General features: G+C 42.9%; 1 protein-coding gene across 3 annotated transcripts in view; it reads right to left on the bottom strand.

Moving 5' to 3' along the window:
- Window positions 1–772: 772 nt before the first annotated feature.
- Dpy19l1 (dpy-19 like C-mannosyltransferase 1) overlaps window positions 773–22,554 on the bottom strand; it is a 55,597-nt gene continuing 33,815 nt past the window's right edge. For 2 of the 3 annotated variants that reach the window (XM_070014250.1, XM_070014251.1), the window contains exons 12-22: window positions 21,588–21,647; window positions 21,082–21,162; window positions 15,184–15,285; window positions 12,698–12,769; window positions 12,054–12,103; window positions 8,933–8,957; window positions 8,218–8,337; window positions 6,654–6,828; window positions 5,789–5,888; window positions 4,669–4,794; window positions 774–3,180 (exon numbers count right to left, since the gene is read on the bottom strand). In XM_070014250.1, coding sequence (XP_069870351.1) covers window positions 3,024–3,180; window positions 4,669–4,794; window positions 5,789–5,888; window positions 6,654–6,828; window positions 8,218–8,337; window positions 8,933–8,957; window positions 12,054–12,103; window positions 12,698–12,769; window positions 15,184–15,285; window positions 21,082–21,162; window positions 21,588–21,647 — 1,068 coding nt within the window. In that variant the 3' untranslated portion in view covers window positions 774–3,023. Of the gene's footprint in view, window positions 3,181–4,668; window positions 4,795–5,788; window positions 5,889–6,653; window positions 6,829–8,217; window positions 8,338–8,932; window positions 8,958–12,053; window positions 12,104–12,697; window positions 12,770–15,183; window positions 15,286–21,081; window positions 21,163–21,587; window positions 21,648–22,554 lie in introns of all 3 variants that reach the window. The other variant, XM_070014249.1, reaches the window with a different exon arrangement.

The raw sequence follows: 22,554 nt of genomic DNA, 5'->3' as shown, positions 1-22,554 counted from the left end.
ATTCGGGTTAAAGGAATGTCCCCCTAGGACAGGAGAAATGACTAGGAAAATAAGCTCCAGATCTCGGCAGCCTGGTGAATGGCCTTCCAGCCTGACCATCCTAGATATACCAATCTCAAGCAGCAAGAACAGCACAGGTACCACATGAAAACTGGTAAGAAACACAAATTCTGGGGTTCTTGCCTTAAACAATGGACCCAGAAAGTTTTGAGGCAGGGCCAGCAATTTCCAGGTAACTCTGATGTCCATAAGAGAATTGTATTAGAACATCCCAACCCCAAAGATGTTAGAATCAGGGTCCCACTGTTTTTGAGTTAAAGCTAAAGCTGCCTTTCCTCCAGAATCCTGCAAAAGCTGTCAAGAACACAGACCTTGATTCAGGAAATGATATCAAACTGCCTGTGGTTAATTGAAGGTAAAACAAATTTTCAGCCCCCATCATTATCCCCAATACATCTGTCCTTCGCAGAAGAAGAAAAAAATCATGTGAGACTTGCCATAGATACCACAAGTTTGGATAATACTTGCCATAGATACCACAAGTTTGGATAATCTACGACTCCTGGCCACCACTGGGTAGTGGGAGTGCTTGTTCTGGGCAGGGGCCTGCATTCGCTGCACCTTCCCGGATGCTACTGTACCTTCCCAGATATCACTGCACCTTCCTGAATGTCATCAGGCCCTCTCCAAGTCAGGACCACAGCCCCATGGGCTCTGCCAAGGCAGCCTTTCTGAGCACCACACCAGGACAGACACATTCCCCATGTTTTTCATGATTTTTTTTTTTATTTAACATATATAGTACATGTAAACAAGTGGCATAAAATCCATAAAAATACACTCTTCTATTCCCCCCACATCCCTCCATCCTGCCGTCAGGAGAGCCATGGTGTCGGGGCCACGGTTTTAGACTTGTCTCACTATGGAGAGCTTCGCTTTGAAGATGCAGAATAGCGAAGTCAGCAGTCTCCTCACCATCCTTACTCCCCTCCTCTAAAGCAAAAATACTGTAAATGCTAAAATATGTAAAACACTGAGCTTTAATACTGCTTGGTCAGGTACATAGAACCTGTTACTACTGTGTTGTCATCCAGGTATCTGTGCCACAGCACCTGCTGCCAGAGTATTCCAGGCTGTGTATCAGAGTACTCCAGGCTGAGTAACAGAGTACTCTAGGCTGTGTATCAGAGTACTCCAGGCTGAGTATCAGAGTACTCCAGGCTGTGTATCAGAGTACTCCAGGCTGAGTAGCAGAGTACTCCAGGCTGATGCCAGAGGATGAGAACACAGGGTAATGGTAAAAGTACTATGGGAGAAATCCTGTGCTAGGTATTCAGTGTCCACTTGAAGCGCAGGGGACACAGCTCATACCTTCCCTCCCACTCTCCCCGCATGGTGACTCCACAGTTTTCTGGATCTCCACATGACTGCTCAAAGGCTGCTCCCAATCCACAACCCCTCAGCTGTGTCTCTGAACCCTGAATCTGCTAAAAGCCACAGAAACAAAACAGTCAACAAATGCAAAGGAGCAACCACGAGCCATGAAACACAGAATGGAGAGGGGAGGAGGGTGTCCCGGGAAGGGGATAGCTCTGGAGTAGGGGAGGCATGGACAGTGCATCCCACAGCCTCACGGCTCAGCGGCACGTGCTGCATCTCCGAGCAGGCAGCAAGGCTGGGCCGTGGCCATCACAAGAAGGCAGAGAGAGAACAGCGCTGCTGTGGGCCCAGGAGTGAGGACTCAGGTCTCACTGAGGTGAGTCTGCCTATGGCTGAGAAAAACACTAGAATTGATGTGAAGTCAGCAATGGTTGTGGTTTGCTTAGGACTTAAACCTGGAAACCATTCTCAGAATCATGAACCTTCATCAGTTTGAGGACTCTCACTTGATACAAACTAACTTTTAAGAAACAAAAATCCAAACAAGGAATTCAAAACAAGTTTGGAAATTTTCCAAAATAAAAAGAGAAAAAATAAAGGGGGAAGATTCAATATACTAGTTCCTCATAAGAAAATAATGTTTTTATGAACCAAAATTATACCAAAAGGCTTAAGGCTTTGTCTTATTAAAGACAGACAGTCTGGAAAGTAAAATGGAAAAACAAATACAATTTTTCATTTATTTTTGGCAGAAAAATTAGTCACGTTCTATTATCTTAATAGTAAAAGAAAAATTACCATACGCTACAGTCTACTATAAATTATGTCTACTCAAATACACATTAGTTTCTAGATGCATTATATTTGAGGTTGTTCAAAATAGTTTCTTAAAACTGTAGTTAAACATGAAAAAAATTTAAAGTGGTTTAAAGGTATTAAAATATAAACATTTGAATACTAAAAATGAGAAAAATACACATTTACTGTTTTTCTTTTTTTTTAAACCAAGAATAAGTACTTGTAAGCATCTTAATGGGTAAATAGCACTTATTTGACAAAAAAAATGTGGGGTGAGGGTGGGGCTGTGACCATAAGGCCCTGTGGCTGGAAGTCCAATGAGTTGGTCCTGCCCACCAAGAGCTGGGTTGGTCACAGGCAGGAAAGCTTCATTCCAAGGGTGGCACAGAGCAAAGACCAGAGGAAGGGAGGGAGAGAAGCAGGAAATTCCACATGGCACTTGCCCCCTCCCCATCACCTGAACCCAGTGTCAAGAATTATGGAAATGTTCAAAGGCCAGAGCAGGAAGGGGCCAGAGCAAGGAAGCCATGGTCACGTGCTGCAGAAGCAGCTCCCACGCAGTGTCTGCATCTGTGCCTGGTCCCGCACAAACATTAGGCCAAGTCCACGCATAGATCATTTGCATAGCAAGTCTTAAAGGCTACACTGAGAGAGAACCAGCTGAGGCAATCTAAGTCATCTTTTTAGTCAGATGACATTCACGTTGACCAGATGAAATGTGTTCTCTGTGAAAAACATGAATTCTGGGGGGTTCTGAGTCAAAGGAACACATGACTTAGCAGCATCCCGGCTTTGCTCTGTGCGGCTAGGTGGGCTGGGCTAGGCTGGGCTGGGCTGGGCTGGCATCACTCCTTGACAACTTCCAGGACTTTGTAAACACTATTCTGAAACACCGTGGTGAAGTAGGGCCTGGATTCCTTCACTAGGACACTGCACAGCGGCGTCTTCCCGGCATTCCCAGGGTCTTCCACATCCCAGATTTCAGGCATGCTGCAACCAGGCCTAGGAATGAGTGCCCAGGTTAAAACCACATGCATCTTGAGGCAACACACATGCTTCTCCTGATCCCATCCTGCCTGCCTAAATCAGTGCAGTTAAGAATCCTGAGACAGTGGGCAGGGGCCTATGAAGACAGAAACAGGTCTGCAGAATAGGCTGTTTTTAATAACATAATGTTTTTAAAAGTAATCGATCACTACAAAAGTACAGAAATACAGACCTGAAAATGTAAGAAGAAATGGAAGTTGCTGCACTATTTTGGGAATGTGGCCCTTTTTTCATTATTCTTTTTAATAGTTATAAAGTCTCCCATGTATTTTTGACCATTCCTTCATGGACAGGCATCTCATAACAAACACAATTACAAACATTTCTTAAGTCTATAACCCCGTTTAAGTTAAACTTGCCTATGCAGTGCTGCCACTGTGTTCAAGTACCACAACTTTTACTCTGTCTCCCAAGGAGTTCTTCCCACAAGGGTCCTGGAAAAGGGTTCAGTGTATGTTTCTTATCACCAAGGACACCACCAGCAAAAATGCTAACATGGCAGAGTTGGAGTTTTCATCTTCTTCTTTTTTTTTCTTTTTTGCTGGTCTTGAGACTTGAACTCAGGGCCTGGACACTGTCCCTGAGATTTCTGCTCAAGGCTTTAGACAGCTCCACTTCTGGATTTTTGGTGGTTAATTGGAGACAAGAGTCTCTCAGGTTTGTCTGCCCAGGCTGGCTTTGAATTGTGATCCTGAGATCTCATCCTTGTCTGAGTAGCTAGGATTACAGACATGAGCCACTAGCACCTGGCTGGGTTTTCATCTTTCATTTCCTCAGCCTTGTCAAGGCGAAAGCATTACAACACCAAAAGGCCAGAGGGTGTAGTAAGACATAGAGGAAACTACCTTAAGTTTCCCAGAGTACAACAGCTCAAAGGTGCCCCCACCACACCCCATGGCTGAGGCATAAAGAAGACCCCAATTTGGTGGAAAGCTTGGTCAGAAGCTGAGTGTCTCTAATACAAATGCCAGCCGACGGCTGCCTTCTCATGGCATCCTCATGCCACCATTAGAGCTGTAAGCACTCTGCTCTAAGCTCAGAGAATGAAGCTAACTGAAGTAAAGCTTTTGAAAAACATCCAAGGCACGTAAGAACAATTGTGAATTTATTAATTAATGCTAATATAATCCTTTTAAGGCAGAATATCCATGCAAATCATTATGATAAACCAGGTATGTGATGTTAGAAAAGAAGATTCAAATCTAATTATCTGTAAAGCTTTTCATTCATATTTAGCAAAATGTGGTGTATGTGTGTGCACCCAATGTGTGCATGTACATGTTACATGTGTATGTGTGTGACATGTATATGTTTTGTATTTATGTGTGTATATGCATGCACAAATGTGTGTCTGTATGTCATGGAAACAATACCAGCAGTCTGCTATGTCTTGAACTTTCTGTGTCCCCTGATTATAAAGAATTAATGTTAAACATTACTCACTTGGATCGTCTGACACACCATGATTCTTCTAGAATGTAATAATTCACTTTTAATTTTATCAACTCCCGCTTTACCTCTTCAGCAGCTTTACGACTGTACATTGAGTAGACTATTTTTGTTCTGGCTCTTTAAAGGAAAAACAAGAGGGTGAAAATGTTGAAGGTTAAAGGGATACAGTCAGCAATATTTTGGAGAAGAACAGACTAGACTAAGAGGAAGACCGACAGAAGACCCGGGTCAGGGATCTCATGGGAGGGTGGGCCTGCAAGAGAGGGTGAGGTCAGGGCCCTACACGCACTGCAGGCCCCAGACACCCAGGCTTCTGTCTCCAAACTCAGTTTCTTGGTCTGTTCTCTTGCTTTTGTTTTCAAGATCTTTACCACCCCATCTCATGTAAGGGGCTACAACAAACACAGCCCCAGACTATTCTCAAGAGGCCATAGCCCCAGCACCCAATGTTAATAAAACTCAGCATCACATGGTCCTCCGTCTGATTTCTAGAGTTAAGAAAAACAAAACATCCTATAAAATTGTTCTGGAAATTAGCTTGTAGAAATTGATTTTTTAATGAAAAAGTTTTTCATTTATAAAATATACATCCCACTGTTAGGCAAAATAATGTACTAACAGAATCTGCTTAATCATTCAGGAAATGAATAACTTCACCCATCCTAGGTATACATCAACATTAAATCTATTACTACTAAAAGGGTATTAAAAAAAAAGCAAGTCCCCGTAAAAAACAACAAAAAACACCTCAGGTCATTTTAGGAGGACATACTGATGAGCCAGATGAACCCTCTTTGAAGAGGATAACATTTCAATGTACACCTCAAAATTCCAGAAAAGCAGTGGGGCAGAAAAAATTATTCACAACTGTGTGTTAATGGGTCTCTGGGTTGCAGGACTGACTTTATTTCTACCTGGAAGCAAAGATACTTCTAAAAGTCGTTGCCTGTGGAGCCCTAACAGCTTGGGTTCCAGTCAGCAATCAGCCCTTGGGGCCAGCCCATGAAGCCCAGCCCCCGCCCTTCAGCTCAGCCCTGCCTCCTTGGCTGTGTGGCTGCTTCCTATACTTGCTGGGTTCGCAAAACTCAGCTAGGACAGCCCGTGCACCCACCTCAAGCCTGCGTCCTCATAGTGTGGGTGATTCACAACGGGCCGCAGTGCAGACAGCTTCACGCTAGCCATGGTGGGCATGGCGCCCGCAAACACTGCATCTGCAATGAGAAGAGGTCTCAAGACACTGCGCACCCCTCATCCCGGTCTCTTTACCCAGCCTGGTGACTTCACAGTGGATGCAGAGTGAAGCCACACACTGACGGGAGGTCAACACTCAAGCCTGGCTCAGCTATTTTCCATGGGAAACAGAGTCCAGCCTCCCGTGTGTGTGTGTGTGTGTGTGTGTGTGTGTGTGTGTGTGTGTGTGTGTGTGTGTGTGTGTGTGTGTGTGTGTGTGTGTGTGTGTGTGTGTGTGTGTGTGTGTGTGTGTGTGTGTGTGTGTGTGTGTGTGTGTGTGTGTGTGTGTGTGTGTGTGTGTGTGTGTGTGTGTGTGTGGCTATCAAATTGACTAGCAAAGTTCCACAGCACAGAGGAACTCTGAAACATGACTTTATATTCAATCAAGATGCCCTCAGTCCTCAGATGACAAGTCTCCTTTCCACACATGAATAAAAGATCACAATCCACAACTCAAGAGATGTGAAGTACTAAGATTAAGAATTCATAAAAAAGCATAACAAACTTAATGTTAAACTGTTATAAATTTGGATACATTTTCTAAAATTCAAATTTATGGAAACAGCAAAATAAGTTAGTGAGAAAATATGTACATTTCCCACAATCCATTTAAACAGAATGGGTATTTCCTTTCATTTTAACATGAAGGTGAGTGTGGGGAATCTCAGTCAGAGATGACTTTTTACCTGGTTTGGTGCCATGTGTGATCTACTCTACCTCGTCTGGGACTGTCTGATCTATTTTACCTGGTTTGGTATTGTATCTGATCCACTCGATAAGTTCTTCTTGGGGCAAGTTGCTAAACTCTCCCACAATGTTCCACTGGGTTTGCAGATTTGCTGAACCTTGAATGGACATGGCAGCTAACACAGCAAAAACCACAGCGCCTGGATGTACTTTGTAGAAGAGCCACCCAAACAGCTGAAATTGGGAACACATGTCAACCATTAGCACAACAGACCCTTCCCCTCACTCCCCTAGATCAGGGCTAGGCTAGGCCAGTGCCCCAGATGTGGTGCGTACCCTCAGCAGAGGTTCTGGGAACTATGACCTGGACCAAAGGGAGGCCAACATCAGCATGTGGGGTGGACCTGAGTGCCAAGTTCCTCTTGTAACTCCTGCTTGTATTCAAGACCCAGGAAAGCCAGGGGAGCAATACAAATACAAGGCCCTTGTTGCAAATCACTAAGAAGTTCAAAGCAGGCCAGGGATTCAGAAAAGGGCACTTGCCTTGCCTGTGCAATGCCATGAGTTTTACCCCCAGCACAACACATAGAAGTCCAAAACAACAGGAGCAAGGAAGCCTAGCCCACATACTGAAGACCAGGTCACTCAGAGCTCTGGACTTTGTGCAGAGCAGACAGCCCTGGTCCACCCTTGGGTAATACTGTCATCTTCCGGCCGTAGTATAAGACTGAAGAGGAAACATTTTGGTGTCCTCTGGCCACCTTCCCTGGGCCAGCCTGGAAAGCAGCAATGGAATGGTAATGCCTGTCTCACGGAGGTCCACCATTTGACAGAAACCCTGTGACTGGAGCTGGCTCCACTCAGCCACAGCACTCTGCTCCCTTCCCTCCTCACACAGAGCTGATTTCAAGCTTCTTAAAGGAGTAATACACTTTGGCTTTGTAATTTTTCCATTCACCACTCCTCTCTCCATTCTCGGGCCCAGTGCTGGTGTTCAGTAAACACCAGCTGAAGCTAGGGGCTGCTGCTTGTGCTCCTCCTGGTTGGTTGATGGATGAGAGGGAAGGTGGCAGTTATTAAGGAAACCAACCAGTACACAAGCACAGCTGGATTAAACTCAATGAAATGTACACTTGGTCAAAGTGCAGTCAATGAAAGGATACCCAGTGACTGCACACTCAGTGAAAGTATACTTGGTGAAAGTCTACCCAGCGAATGTACACCTAGTAAGTGTACATCCAGTGAATGTACACCCAGTGAATGTACATCCCAAACTTGTAAGCCTAGTAATGAACCACAACATATAACTTTTAAGCATAACTGGAAATCAATTGTTAAAATTCTTTGTGATAGTAATATTAAAAATTATTTTACAGCAAAGTTCTGTTTCTCTCAGCCCCTACATGGTCACCAGTGAACTCAGCTGTACTGATTTCGTGTTTGTTATATGTTGAGGGCTATTTTAAAAGTTCAAAGGACAGACAGTGGTCAGCTTTGTTCAATACCCTTTAGGAAGGACAAGCATAAAGGCATGAAGAAGAAATGTAGCCATGACAACCACTCAGCATCAGGGCTGGCTGAACCAACCCAGCAGCTCTGACTCCACTCCCACCATCATGTCACCTGGCGGGAGCAGATCAAAGATGCCATCACACACATGTGCGGTGTCAGGAAGAGCTTCAGCCTCATAATCAGGATGCCGAGGACAGTATATGCCAACAGTTGCAATGCATGATAAACCAGCTGAAAAAGAAAAAAAAAAAAGATGATTTGCTCCCATTTGTGAAATTTAAAAATATACTGCTAAAGATACAGGAAAGGTTTTTTAGTAACAAAAACAAATGCTTCTTTGATTTCTGAAATTTCTAATGTTTTTAAACTTTTAAAGTTTAGTTTCAAACTGTACCATTTGAGCAGTACCTCTTCCAGTCTGCTCAGTCAAGCCTGCCCTTAGTGGAACCCACACTTTTCCATTTCCCACGATGTTCCCATCAGACTGAGGCAAAAGAAATGAGTGCTGCCCGAGACCTCACTCAGGCCTGATCTGCCAGGACGGCCAGGTGAGGTGTCTAGAAGTACAGTCAGGTTGGGCCTCCAGGAGGAGGACAGACAGGCCAGGTTGGGCCTTCACCACCCAGAATCACCTGCCTGGGCTCTCTACCAGAAGGGAGAGCTTTCACCCCACTTCACTGTTTGGCCAATGAAAGCTCAGTGAATCTGCAGACAGTATTCTCATAAATACATACTGGGCTATCTTATGGCAATGAATGACAACTGTCATGAATCTTGCAACTAGAAAGGCCCTAAAACAAGTGAAGGTTAGTAATGTTGCCTTTACCTCGCCATGATCAAGAAGGTGTTTCCTGAAATGGAAAAAACAAACAAACATGTAATCACTACCAAGCATATCAGTTCTTTGAATTTTTACCTTGAAAATTCCCCAAAGTCCCATTATGTAAATCAAGACAACAAACTGATATAATGAAACTGATGTTACAAAAGCATTTAAGTCAGTTTATTTTAAACATGACAAGGGTTCATTATATCCTGAATATTTGATGACCTGGCAATTTACTATGTCCATTGCGCACGCCATGGTGTCCCAGATTCACCATGGGTAGTATTTAGCAAGATGGAACAAGAAGACCCCCTTGGCCTGCTTCCATATACCTGCATCCCCCCTGGTGGGGCCTCAGTCCCCCTCCCCCCCTCTCCCCCCTCCCCCGGCTGCAGCTGCAGTGGTGACAATGTGTGTCATTCACCCTCTCCCTCCAGGAGGCACTCAATACTAGCTGTGGCATGTATAAATAGCCACCACAGGCCGCCCTGACCTCTGCCAGCACCTCTCACTTGTCAGAGGATGCATGCTTAGTGCCAGGTTGCCTTCACCCCCACTCTTGTCTAGGCAGTCACACCATCCCTTACATTAAAGCCTGGATGGTCCTCTTTGTATCATACCACACAGTCTCTCTTGGCTGGTCCCATTTCTCATCCCTGACAACAACTCTTCCTGCTTGATCATGACCCTTCCACCTCCATTGAATGAACCCTCCTAACACCGGAGAAACTTTTGGCTCCCCACGACTAGCATCCTCTCCCTGGTTCCCCCTCCCCTGCCACTGAGTTGCGTTTCTTTCCTCACAGAAAACATTCACATCTGTGGTTTTGTTACCATCCCTCTCAACTAAAATGAATCCTTTGGAACCCACCCACCCATCCATCCATCATCCATCCATCCATCTACCTACCTACCCATTCATTTATCCATCATCTGTTCATCCGTCAATCTACTCACCCACCTCCCTATCCATCTGTCACCTATCCATCCATCCATCATCTGTCCATCTAATATCTATCCACCCATCCATCATCCATCCATCCATCCACTCAATTTTGAGGAGCAACAAGATAGAAAAGCATCTTCAACCTCAAAGAGCTTGCATAGAAGCCAAATAATACAAAGGCAAAAGCCATGTGTTCTGTAGAGAACTCATGGTAATGAGTGCTGCGAAAAGCAGTAACAGGTGCAAGATATAAAGGTGTGAGTGTTAGAAAAGTACACACTAATCAGCCTCACCCAGTGACCTCTGAGTGGGGCCTGGTGGAGCTGAGCAGGGCACCCCGGAGTCCCTGCAGGAAGAGCATTTCCATCAGAGAGGAGAGAGAATGCCAAAGCTCCATGTAATGGAGATCTAGTGAGCGATGGTGTGAAAGGAGGAGATGCCAGAGGGACTCAGGGCCTAGAGACAGGTGAGGGTCTGGTTTACTGTAAAGTTATGTAGAAAACTGATTAGAGCAACTGTCCATTTCAGAGGCTCCCATTGCTGCTGTAGAGGATGGACCTGGGCAGATGTTTGAGGGCAGAAGCAGTAGTAGTGAGGGGATGGCAGCACCAGGGACCAGCATGGAGGGGGCACTGTGGTGCCAAGGGCAGAAGAATTCCACAGGTGACAAGGCCAGAGTTTACAGGTGGTCTAGAGATGGTGAGAAATTCAGACCAGGGTGAAAATGAGGCTCAGATTGATTTCTGAGTTGTGCCTGGGAGAACAGAGGTACCAAGAGATAGGAGAGGTGTGGAAGCATCTTGGAAGGGGAACACAGCAAGAGGTGCGATGTTGTTTAAAAAAAAAAAAAAAGATTCTCTCTCAACACCCAGACTGTTAAAATCACATGTACAAACCTGGAGTTCAAAGGAGAAGTCTGACAGAGACAACACACACCTGTAAGCACTGATAATACTCTAAGACCTAGACTGTGACTAGCCCACGGGCCTCCTGTGCCTTCTAATCTGGGCTGCATGTAATCTGATCTGATAATCTGGCTTCAACATACTGATACAATAGTGAACACAGTAAATATTCAGAGCAGCTATAATGGTAAAATGAACTCCTTTTTCTTTCACGCCAAGTAAAAACTACCAGGTCCAGTTTCTTGAGCACCTACCATGTAATACATACACTTGCTTGGTACATTCCACCATGACATTCTGACCACTTGTCATCAGTGTTTGCAGCCATGGTGGGAAGGCCAAGAGCAACTGGTCATCCTACATTAGCCAGGACTGTTTCAGGCTTATTTCAGAAGTGATCCGTTTTCTACTATATAATGCTCCTTCAACCTGATTTCTCCTAGGTCTGAGTGAAGGTTACAGTACTATTTCATTTGGATACTTAAAAACTAAATCATTTGAATATGTAAAATCTATCTCCACCCCATATGGTGCAACTTCAGTTTTTATGCAAAATGAAGTCCACATGTCACTCCCCTTCCAATCGAGCCCCAATCTACCTGCATGAAAATTCTATAACGCTCCATGGAAAAGTTTTATGAGCTGTAGTCATCTCTGATGGGACAGCTCTATGTGAAGAAGAGCTGTAGTTTGCCCATGCAGGAGAGTTTTACATGATGAAGAGCTGTAGTTACTCCAAACAGGGCAGTTCTACATGGAGAAGAACTGTAGTCACCCCATACAGGACATTTCTATGTGAAGAAGAGATGAGTCACCCCATACAAGACAGTTCTAGATGAAGAACTGTAGTCACCTAATACAGGCAGTTCTACGTGAAGAAGAGCTGGAGTCACCCCGTACAGGACAGTTCTATGTGAAGAAGAACTATAGTCACTCCTAACAAGGGTGGTTTTATGTGGAGTAGAGATGTAGTCACTCTTATAGGACAGTTTTGTTTCTTTGAATAGTCCCCTTTGCCTTCCAAAGCTGCACCTGCACACTAGAATTGTCACTTCTGCAGCTCTTTAGAAACCTGTCTCACCTCAAATGAGGAAAACCCTGGATTTACCCACCAGCACCCTTTTCCTTTTTCCCTGCCTATCAGCTCCAATGCTTCAGGTGTGAGGAGGGCGCTACAACTACACTGCGGAGGGAAAAGGGCTGAGTACGAGGCTACCACATTCCAACTACTGACTTGAAAGGAGTGGTAACATTCTCCAGTTGTGCTTACCTTGTGTGTGACTGCTCCTTGCCTACCACACCCCACATATCAATAATGATCTGAAAATAAATTATCAAAGACTTTAGAAAAGCTGTTTTAAGGGGGAAAAAATCAAAATTTTAACAGAAGCAAGTTCTAAAGACCTGCTCTTCTTCACAGACTGGAGTCTCTCTAGACTGAGTAACACCTGCGAATTTCATGTATAGAAGGCCTAAACATGTCATTGAGTTCACCAATACATGGATCATCTTAATTTTATTTTCTTTGATCAATAATAACACCAATTTAGAAGTTATAGAAAGCTGTAGAAATCATTTACAGACAAATATTACATATTTTAGGGAACTATCATATAAAACTATTATAAAAAAAAGCAATTCAGTAAAAATTTACATAAGTAACTCTATGTTGAGTCAATTTGGCATCTGACCACATCCTCCAGGACACATGACCATCCAAAGTTAACATGATCCTCTTATAGTTGTGAGTTTATAAATGTTCATCTAAGGTTACCATTGCAAAAATATACAATGTGTTTCAATAAATCAACACAAGACACTAACAGTTCTTCATCTACCCAAGTATGTTCTTAACTATTAAATAAAAACAAGACAATTCTTAATCCTAAATTGGGTATTGAGTGAGAAGCTCACCTTTCTGACAATCGCAATGAATATCACAAGGACAACTGGCAACAATAACGTCTTCGTATACCTCAGCGGAGTCTGAAATTCAGAGATACTCATTAGAGCAAGAGTAACAAAACAAGAGCTCATTCCAAAGAATGTACTCTTCTGCTTCTAAAAATGTTCAAGTACAGAATATGAACATTGCTTATCAAGTTGAGTTCCTAAAAATGTGTAAGTACAGAATATGAGCATTTCTCAGGGGTCTAGCCCACAAACTGACTTACACAGAAAACTGAAACAAAGGGAATATGGGCATTGCCACGGGAACAAAACGTTGAGTTGAAAATACTGAAAACAGATTCCACTGTCCAGTGAAAAAATAACCAGAGGTGACTCTTCCCTCACCCAAGGTGGGTGGAGCTCTGTAAAGGCTTTCTTGTATACTCTGTGCATTTCTGGTTTTTGTAGGTCATGGTTCTCTTGAACTCTGGGCCTATACACATACACGCTGTCCCTGAGCTCTTCAGCTCAAGGCTAGCACTCTACCACTTGAGCCACAGAGCCACTTCTGGCTTTTTCTGTTTATCTGGTGGTTAATTGGAGATAAGAGTCTCATGGACTTTCCTGCCCAGGCTGGCTTTGAACCTCAATCCTCAGATCTCAGCCTCCTGAATAGCTAGGATTACAGGTGTGAGCCACTAGCGCCTGGTTACTCTGTGCATTTCTTGTACTATCTATAATACACATTTCTGTGCACTCACACATATGCACTCACACTCAATGACCGATGTTTATGAAGGGTACAGGAAGACACTTTCTCATTTTCATTAGTAGCAGAAAAAATTACAGGAATATTTAGTTAATGGTGTTAATAACAGAGCCCTTACAACATTGCAATCCTCTCTGTGTGTTCTGATTATCTCCTACCCCTCCACACTCTTATACCATACCTGCATGTTAGTTAGGGAAGTCAGGCAGTACTGTTTTGCTCAGCGTCATACATAGTAAAAGCCCTACCAGGTGTGAGGGAAAAATCACACTAGGTCTACCCTTCTCCCCACTGAATGGATGTGCCAGAAAGGGCACCTGCCCTGAACTGGCAACTCTGAACTGTTCAACTGTCCCTGCACTGTCCCGGAGTTCAGATACCCATGGAGACAGAGCCAGAAATGAAGTCATGCCAGGCCCTGATAAATAATTTCTTTCACTATAGAAGTTACAGACAAACCCTCAGCAGCCTGCTTGAAGTCCTCAAGGACATACCCCCTCTCTCTGATGTTCACGGACCCCCTGATGGAGTGTACCCTCCTGTGAACAGACACCTCATGTCCAACGTAACTCTTCCTCTAAACTCTCCCCATGCCGCCTCTGACCAGCCATCCTGTGATAAACCATGGACGGCATAACAAAAGGCACAGGCCAGGAGGGAGCAGCATGCTTTAAGATGCCTAGGACCAGAATGCTGCAGGCTGAAGTGAGAGCAGGGCAGACTGTAGGAATGCGTGCACCTCGGAAGTACTGCTGGGAGATACATTCCTTGAAGGAAACTGTGACCCAGATGATAAAATACAACAAATCACACAAATGGCAAACATATGTATGTTTTTGAGCCAAACCAACTCAGTGCTACAAAATAATACTTTACTTAAAATATAAAAGTCGGCTAGGTGCTGGTGGCTAACACCTATAATCCTAGCTACTCAGGAGGGAGGCTGAGATCTGAGGATCACGGTTCAAAGCCATCCCGGGCAGGGAAGTCTGTGAGACTCTTATCTCTGATAAAGCACTAGAAAACTGGAAGTAGCGCCATGGCTCAAGTGGTAGAGTGCTTGCCTTGAGCTGAAGAGCTGAGGAATAGCGCCCAAGCCCTGAGTTCAAGCTCCATGACCAACAAAAAATAAATAAAAATAAAAATTATATATATATATATGTATATGTATATATAAGTCCTTCCCTATGTGTTAGCAAATTTTGTCTTCACAACTTGTCTGTAGCATTCTACCAAAAAACTAGTAGCAATAACACACTTGTTCAAGACTGTTAATTCACACTACAGGCTTCTGTCTCCACACGCTCTATCCTGCTCTCTGGCTTCCTCCTAAACATCTGAATAAAGCATTAGAAAGAGAAATGTCGGAATGAAATTGTGTGCGCGATAATATTTATAAGCAATGAGGTCATTTAAACAACCATAAAATGAGAGGAAACCTGAGAGCTAGCGCCTGATGCATTAATGCTGCCTTCGAGTGGAGGCAACTGAAAGCCTCTGTGCTCACCCAGGCAGAATGTGGAGGCTGCGCTCAATGCCTATTTCCAACTTGCCAGATGAAATGGCCACATTCATCAAGGCCCACTAATGTAAACAGGAACATCATTTTTAAGCTGACAGATTTTCTTTCTGTTTTCCCTTCAAACTGAGATAAGAGTGCGTGCAGAACCGGAAATAACCAGACACCTTTGTGTAACGAAACTGGTGGAAGCCCGGAAGGAGACTGGAAGTGATACCTCACCTCCTTCTCCATGAAGTCGAACTCTGCCGCACAGGTGTACAATAAGGTGTCAAAATCCTTGTAACTGAAGAACTTTGACGTTAACAGGTTGCCAATATGAGCCTAGTAAAAAATAAAATGAGGTTATTAATGACATTAAGGCAACTATTATAACAGGGTATTTTAGGCTTCACTGTCTCTAGGAGTCATTTTCCTGCACTGAGTTGTTCATTGTTTCCAAGCTGGGCTGTTGTGCTGAAGAACAAGTTGCCCGTCCACCTCCCACCTGCCCTTTACTAGGTAGGGGACCCAAGCCCCTACCTAGGCTCTCACCAGCACCAAAGGTGCTCAGTTCTCCAGGGTTTCCTTCTCACCCCCCACCCCCAGTCAAGGAGGCATGGGCTGTGACCTCACAGACCTCACTCAGCCATGTAGCAATGCAGACTATGGGGTAAAGAAAGGGCAGACTCATAATGGATTCCACAAATCGACTGGGAAGCCTGCTTGAAGAAGCAGAATCCAGGGCAGAGGACACTCAGCTGCCTTCTGACTGATATCCACTCTCCTCCAAGGTTTGTATGTCAGCAAGCACTCTCAGACACTGCCACATTACCTCCCCCTCAAAAACAAGATGAGGAAAGTAGAATTCCTTTTACTTTACAGTGAACTTCCCAGTACATTATGATCTAAAAAAGGCCAGGTATAATGGCTCATGCCTGTAATATCAGCTACTTGGAAAGTAGAGATCATGAGAATCACAGTTCCATGACAATCCTAGCCAAGAGTTAGTGAGAGCCTATCTCGACAAGTAAGCCCAGAATGATCATATGTTTGTGTTCCAAGCTGTATGGGAGACACAGGTAGGAGGATAAGGGGCTGAGGCCACCTCAGGGAAAAAAACATAAGCTCCTATCTGAAAGTAACCAAAGCAGAAAGGGCTAGCAGTGTGGTTCATGTTGGCAGAACACCTGCCTGACAAGCACGAAGCCCTGAATTCAAAGCCAAGTAGAGCCCTATCCAAAACCAAAGACTAGAGAAAAAAGAGGACTTTCTAAGACTAACACACCATACCCATGTAGAATAAAAGGTCCTGGGTGCAACGAGAGCTGACAGTGACAATGCACTGCAAAGCACTTCATCTTTGGGGGAAGAACTAGAAGATGATGCATCTAGGAACCAATAGGAAGAAAACAGAGACCCAAAGCTAGAAGGAAGCCACCCCAAATACAGGGAAGGAAAATGGCAGCACAATGACACTGCCATCTTTGTAAAGAGCTTAAATTAACTCATCACAAGATAGATGCTCAAACTGGCTTACGGGGAAAAAAGTCCAACCTTATATGGTCTACAAAAAATCAACTTAAAAGTAGAAAAGTTGATAACAAGAATCAAAGAAAATAAAACAGGTCAATCTGAAACAAAGAAATGTAAGCTATATTTTTAGTGTTTCATAAAACCAAATGCAAACAATACATGAAAGAGATAATGATGCCATAAACAGCCAGGCAGGTCACACAAACAACTGTGCTGACCAATAACCACAGAAAAGCCAATTTAGAAAACACTGAAGGAACTAAACTGATGAGCAGACACTGCTCATTGGGAAATTTAAACACTGCTCCACAGAAAAAAAAAAAAAGATAAAATTCACATGAATTTCAGGGATGATGCACCACACATAGGAAATGTGACACACCTCCCTGCTACCAGCTCAGCCCTCCCATCATGACACAAACACACACTAACAATGTGAGCTGACACACCTGCCCACTGCTAGCTCAATCCTCCCCCTCATGCTGCTGCTTCAAAACATCATGTTGCACATGACAGATACATACTACAGTATCTTTCAAGTCAGAAAAGTGAAAATTTAACTTTCATAGCCAAGAACACAGAAGACCATTTCCCATATGTACAAAAGTTTCCATAGGAATTTTGGCCAACTACATCCGGTAATAACTCTTTTAAAAGCATGGTTATGGGGGATTTAATTTCTTTTTGAGGTCTATGTATATTTTAGATATGAAGTCCTTGTCTGTTGTATGGCCAGTGAAGACCTCCCAGTCCGTGGGTTTTTTATTTATCTTGCTAGCTATGTCCTGTGCCATGCAGAAGCTCTGCAGTTTCATGCAATCCCATTTGTCCAACCTTCCTTTGATTTGTTGTGTCTCTGGGTCTTTATTAAGAAAGTTTCAACTTGCCAAGGAGCCCTAGTGTTTCTCCTATTCTTTCCTGTAATGTTTTCAGGCTGTCTACTTTTACCTTAAGAACTTTGATCCATTTGAAGTTGATTCTGGTGCAGGGATCTAACTTTAGTTTTCTAAAGGTGTTTAACCAATTCTGTCAGCACCATTTGTTGAAGAGACTGTCATTCTTCCACTCTTATTTTTTTGGCTCCCTTATTGAAGATTAGGTGGACATAGGTCTGTGGGGTTAATTTCTGGGTCTTCAGCTCTATTCCATTGGTCCTTAGGCCTGTTTTTGTGCCAGTACCAAGCTATTTTTATTACCACCACTTTATAATAAAGAGTTTGAAGTTTGGCATTGATATTCCTCCAGCACTGTTCTTTCTGCTAAGGATTGTTTTTGCTATTTGAGGTCTTTTATTATTCCATATGAATTTTTGGATTGCTTTCTCTATTTCATTAAAGAATAATGTTGCAGCCCGGCACTGGTGGCTTACGCCTATAATCTCAGGAGGCTGAGATCTGAGGTCATGGTTCAAAGCCAGCCCAGGCAGGACAGCCCATGAGACTCTTATCCCCAATTAACCACCAGAAAGCTGGAAGTGGTGCTGTAGCTCAAGTGATAGAATGCTTGCCTTGACCTAAAGAGCTGAGGGACAACACCCAGGTCCAGAGTGCAAGCCTCAGCACCAACCAAAAAAGAAAAAGAATGATGTTGGGATATTGGTGGGTAGTGCATTGAATTTGTAGATAGTCTTTGGCAGTATTGCCATTTTCACAATGTTAATCCTCCCAATGCAAGAGTATGGGAGATTTTTCCACTTCCTTAGTTCTGCTTTAATTTCCTTTTTCAGATTTTTAACTTTTATCATAGAGGTCCTTCAATTCTTTAGTGAATGCCTAGGTATTTTAATTTTTGTGGGGCTATTACAAAAGGAGTTGGTTTCCTGATTTCAGCTGTACTCTTCTTGTTATTGACATACAGAACAGCCATTGATTTTTAAGGGTTAATTTTATACCCTGCTACTTTGCCAAAACTAATCCTCAAAGAAGCAACCACCCCATTAATAAGTGGGATAAAGACTTAAAGAGAGACTCCTCTGAAGAGGAAATAAGAATGGCCAATAGACACATGAAGAAATGCTCATCATCTCTGGCCATAAAAGAAATACAAATCAAAACAACATTGAGATTCCACCTCACCCCAGTTAGAATGGCCATTATCCAGAAATCTAATAACAACCAATGCTGGTGGGGATATAACCAAAAGGGAATGCTACTAAACTGTTGGTGGAAATGTAACCTTATTCAGCCATTCTGGAAAGCAGTATGGAGGTTCCTTAAAAGACTACACATAGAGCTCCCCTATCACCCAGCAATCCCACTTCTGGGCATTTACCCAAAAGACCACAAACAAGGCCATACTAAAGCTACCAGCATAACTATACCCACTGGAGCACTATTTACCATAGCTAAGATATGGAACCAATCCAGATATCCTTCAGTAAATGAATGGATCAAGAAAATGTGGTATAGAAACACAATGGAATTCTATGCATTCATCAGAAGGAATGGTATTACCCCATTTGTAAGGAAATAGACAGACTTGGAAAAAAATCGTATTAAGTGAAGTAAGCCAGACCAAAGAAACATAGGCTCCATGGTTTCCCTTATTTGTAATAATTAGTATATGTCTAAGGTAATCCTAGAAGAGGATCACAATATGTCAATAGCTATGTACAAATGACGATATAAGATGATGCTAAGTGAAATGAACACTAAGATATGGAAACAAGAGGTTTTTCTTTGGTGGTGTTATCTGTAATGTTCTAGTGAAGTTATTTCTTTTCTTGCGTTTTTTCCCCCTATGGCTTATCCCTTGTTGTCACTGTATTTGATTATAGTACCCTGTGTATTGTATATACGTTTATCTGAATTAGGGAAGGTTAGAGGAAACAACAAAACTGTGAGAAAAAGGACAAAAGGAAAACCAATGCAACAGCAATACTCACAAGACAACATATTGGAAATGAACTTTATAGCTTGGGGGGAAGATATTGGGGGAGAGGGAAAGTGGGAGAAAAACAAAGGAGGGGGTAACAATGTTTGATAAGAAATGTACTCATTACCTTACGTAACCCTTTATATAACCTTATGTAACCCCTCTGTACATCACCTTGACAATATAATTAGATTAAAAATAAATAAACAAACAAAAGCATGGTATATATAAGCATATATGAAATGGGCAAGTTCTTCCAAAGACACAAACCACCCAAGTTCACTGTAGATGAATTAGTCCATTTCCTAAGGAAGTTCAATTTTCCACCAAAATCTACTCACCAAGAAAATTCCTGGCCCTAGGGGCTTTAGCAGTACATCTCTAACATTTCAAGAGAGAGACCAATTCTACACACATTCTCTGAAAATGGAGATTAAGCAATTCCTTAACATTACTCTTGAAACCAAACCAGACAAAATCACTCCAAGAAGACAGCTGTGTGTGCAGGCATCTCCCTGTAGGAATCTGTGCCCCCAACGCTGACCAGAACTCATAGCCAGGAGGACAACACTGTGCAGCCACCAACCATGCCTGACTGTGGGCTTCCAGACTGAGGGTGGATTCCCCACCCCACACCAACTACAGAACGAGACAGAAATGTCACAAATGGCCATTTCAGGTTCTAGGAAGCAAGCAGAAGAAACAAGGCATTGGATGGAGTCTGAGTAGAAGCTGAGTCATTTCCTGCATGGGTGGCTCTGTCCACCATGGCTCAGACAACTCAGCTTGGCTCATGCTGGGATTAGGGAGCAGTGTGATTCTGGAACAGGCTGATTTGTGACAGTGTAAAAACACCTGCTCAGGGGTGTTCCCCTAATAGCCATGCAGTCAGCAGGGAAGCAGAAGGATGGCAGGTGACCTCTTGTTTCTGCCAGAGCCTGGAGGGGCAACCCCAGTCAGTGGACAGAAACCAGCAGGCTGCCATAGACATCACAAGGAGGTGGAAATGAACACTGACCAATCACTGGCCTACATGATAAGTTACAAGCCATGTGAAATGATACCAAGAAAGCCAGGCTAAAAGCTAGAACCTAAAAAGAGTATTAAAAAACAGTGCAACAAGAGATTGGAGGCATGAAGCAGTAGAGCATTGCCTAGAAGGCATGAGGCCCGGAGTCAAACACCATATCACCAACAAAACCAAAAAGGGCAAAGCTATTATGCACAGAAAGAATGCTTAACAGTTATAAAACAGAAATCTCAGTTTATTCTCTCTCTTGGCCTAACAACAAAACAAACAAAACACTGCTCTTACAAAGCCCAACTTGGACAAATTTAGCCATGATGACTATAAATGAACCTGTCCCAAGTGCTAAGCCAGAGAAGCAGGTGTCAGAGTGCTCTGAAGGAGGGGCCTTAATCTGCGACTAAAGGGCTTGAGAGAAGCCAGAGGCTGGAAGCAGGATCATAAAATATGGGTGGAAAGCTCTAGTTTTCTTGTTTCAAATTTTTTATCTCTTTGTGATATAGAAGGATCAATAAACAAAGAGAATTCTACCAAGAAATGACTAAGAATTATAACATAACCACATTTGTTTCTTTATATTAAAGCTGAACAGATGTCATTTTAGAGTCTGGTTTAAATAGTTCTACACTAATAATCCAAATAAGTTAGGCTTTGCCTCCTGGGTCTTTCTGAAGCCTGCTACACTTAGGCAAGTTTGTACTTACATCATCTGTGATGCCAAAAACTCTAGATGTCAAATACTTGAGGACAATGGTCCCAAATAGCCAGAAACATCCTTGGATGACCTATAAAAGATAAAGAAGACAAAACAAAACTAATGTCATTGCTTCAAGTGCCTAAGTATACTTCTATCTCCAAGAGAATCTTACTAAAGATCTGCCTTAATTTAAAATAACGCTGCTCCTGAATGAAAGGTTCTAATTAAAAATAGGTTCTCAACAGGACTTGCAGTGGCATGCTCCTTCCACAAAGGCTCACGTGTGGCCCCTCCCACCAGAAGAGTGGTAACACAACACAGGAAGTGGACACCCTTGACCCAGCCTCAGATCACTCACTCCTCTACACACATTAAACTGAACCCCCAGCATGTGATAAACCTGGATCCCCTGCACTACATACCTAGGTCACTTCCTTAGGAATAAAACATAAACCCAACAATGAATTCTAAAGTGATGTCTGCATTACAACATTTTAATAGGTTGGTTCTTACCCATAAACTAAGTTCAGACACATTCATTTTCAGAAGGTATGGTTTTACTGCCAGTACTCCCTGAATAGAGAACATAAAAGTTAATACTTACAATTATTCCAAACAATTAGACTTGCAGGAATCTAAAATTAAGCACACCACTGAGTCTCTACACTTCAACACCATGCTTATTTTGAACACTTGCCTTTTTTATCCCAAGTACACTAGGTCAATTAGTGACTTTGCAAAGTGAAAAGGAGAATCACGATTTATAATTTCATAATCCTGGGCATCAGAGACCTGGTCTACATATGAATCAAGAATCACCAAATGTAAGTTCATTACCCAAGTAGACACAAATCTAGTCTATCTTTGAACCAAGAATTTCCATTTGTAAGTTCCTAACATAGGTCATTACTAAGGATAAACTACAAATCATATTTCAATAGATCTAAACACTTCTCTGTAATATCCAGTCTTTCCCAGGTACATGGGCTCCCAAATTACATGACAGGGGGATAAACTTAGTCGAAATAGTTAGGGATCAAAACTTGACACTGGAAGCTTTCAGAAGACTAAAGAACATAAAATACAGTATCATTCATTATTCAAGTTTCAAGTGATCAAATGCAAATGCAAGCATGCATGCATGAGCATACTGCCTTCTATCACTGCTGGCATACAGATATCTGAAGTATGCGTACATACACTCCATTACACTGGAATCATACTACAGTGAGAAACACCTAGCAAACTACCAAGATTAGATGTGCCTACAGGTGCTCAACTGAACTCAGTGACATTTCCTGATAAATGCACTTAGATTAGCTTTTATTTACATGCAGTATTCAATGGCTTCCCTGTGTACAAACACAGTTATAATTAGCTTTTATTTACATGCAGTATTCAATGGCTTCCCTGTGTACAAACACAGGCTCATCAGCAGGCTCATCAGCATAGTGCAGAGTACAGAACTAAGAACATTGTC

Source organism: Dipodomys merriami, unplaced genomic scaffold (genome assembly GCF_024711535.1).
Source record: "Dipodomys merriami isolate MVZ:Mamm:240054 unplaced genomic scaffold, mDipMer1.0.p SCAF_94, whole genome shotgun sequence".
In the NCBI taxonomy this organism is placed as follows: Eukaryota; Metazoa; Chordata; class Mammalia; order Rodentia; family Heteromyidae; genus Dipodomys; species Dipodomys merriami.
Note: the sequence above shows the minus strand (reverse complement) of the source record. Positions and strands in the feature narration are given on the sequence as shown.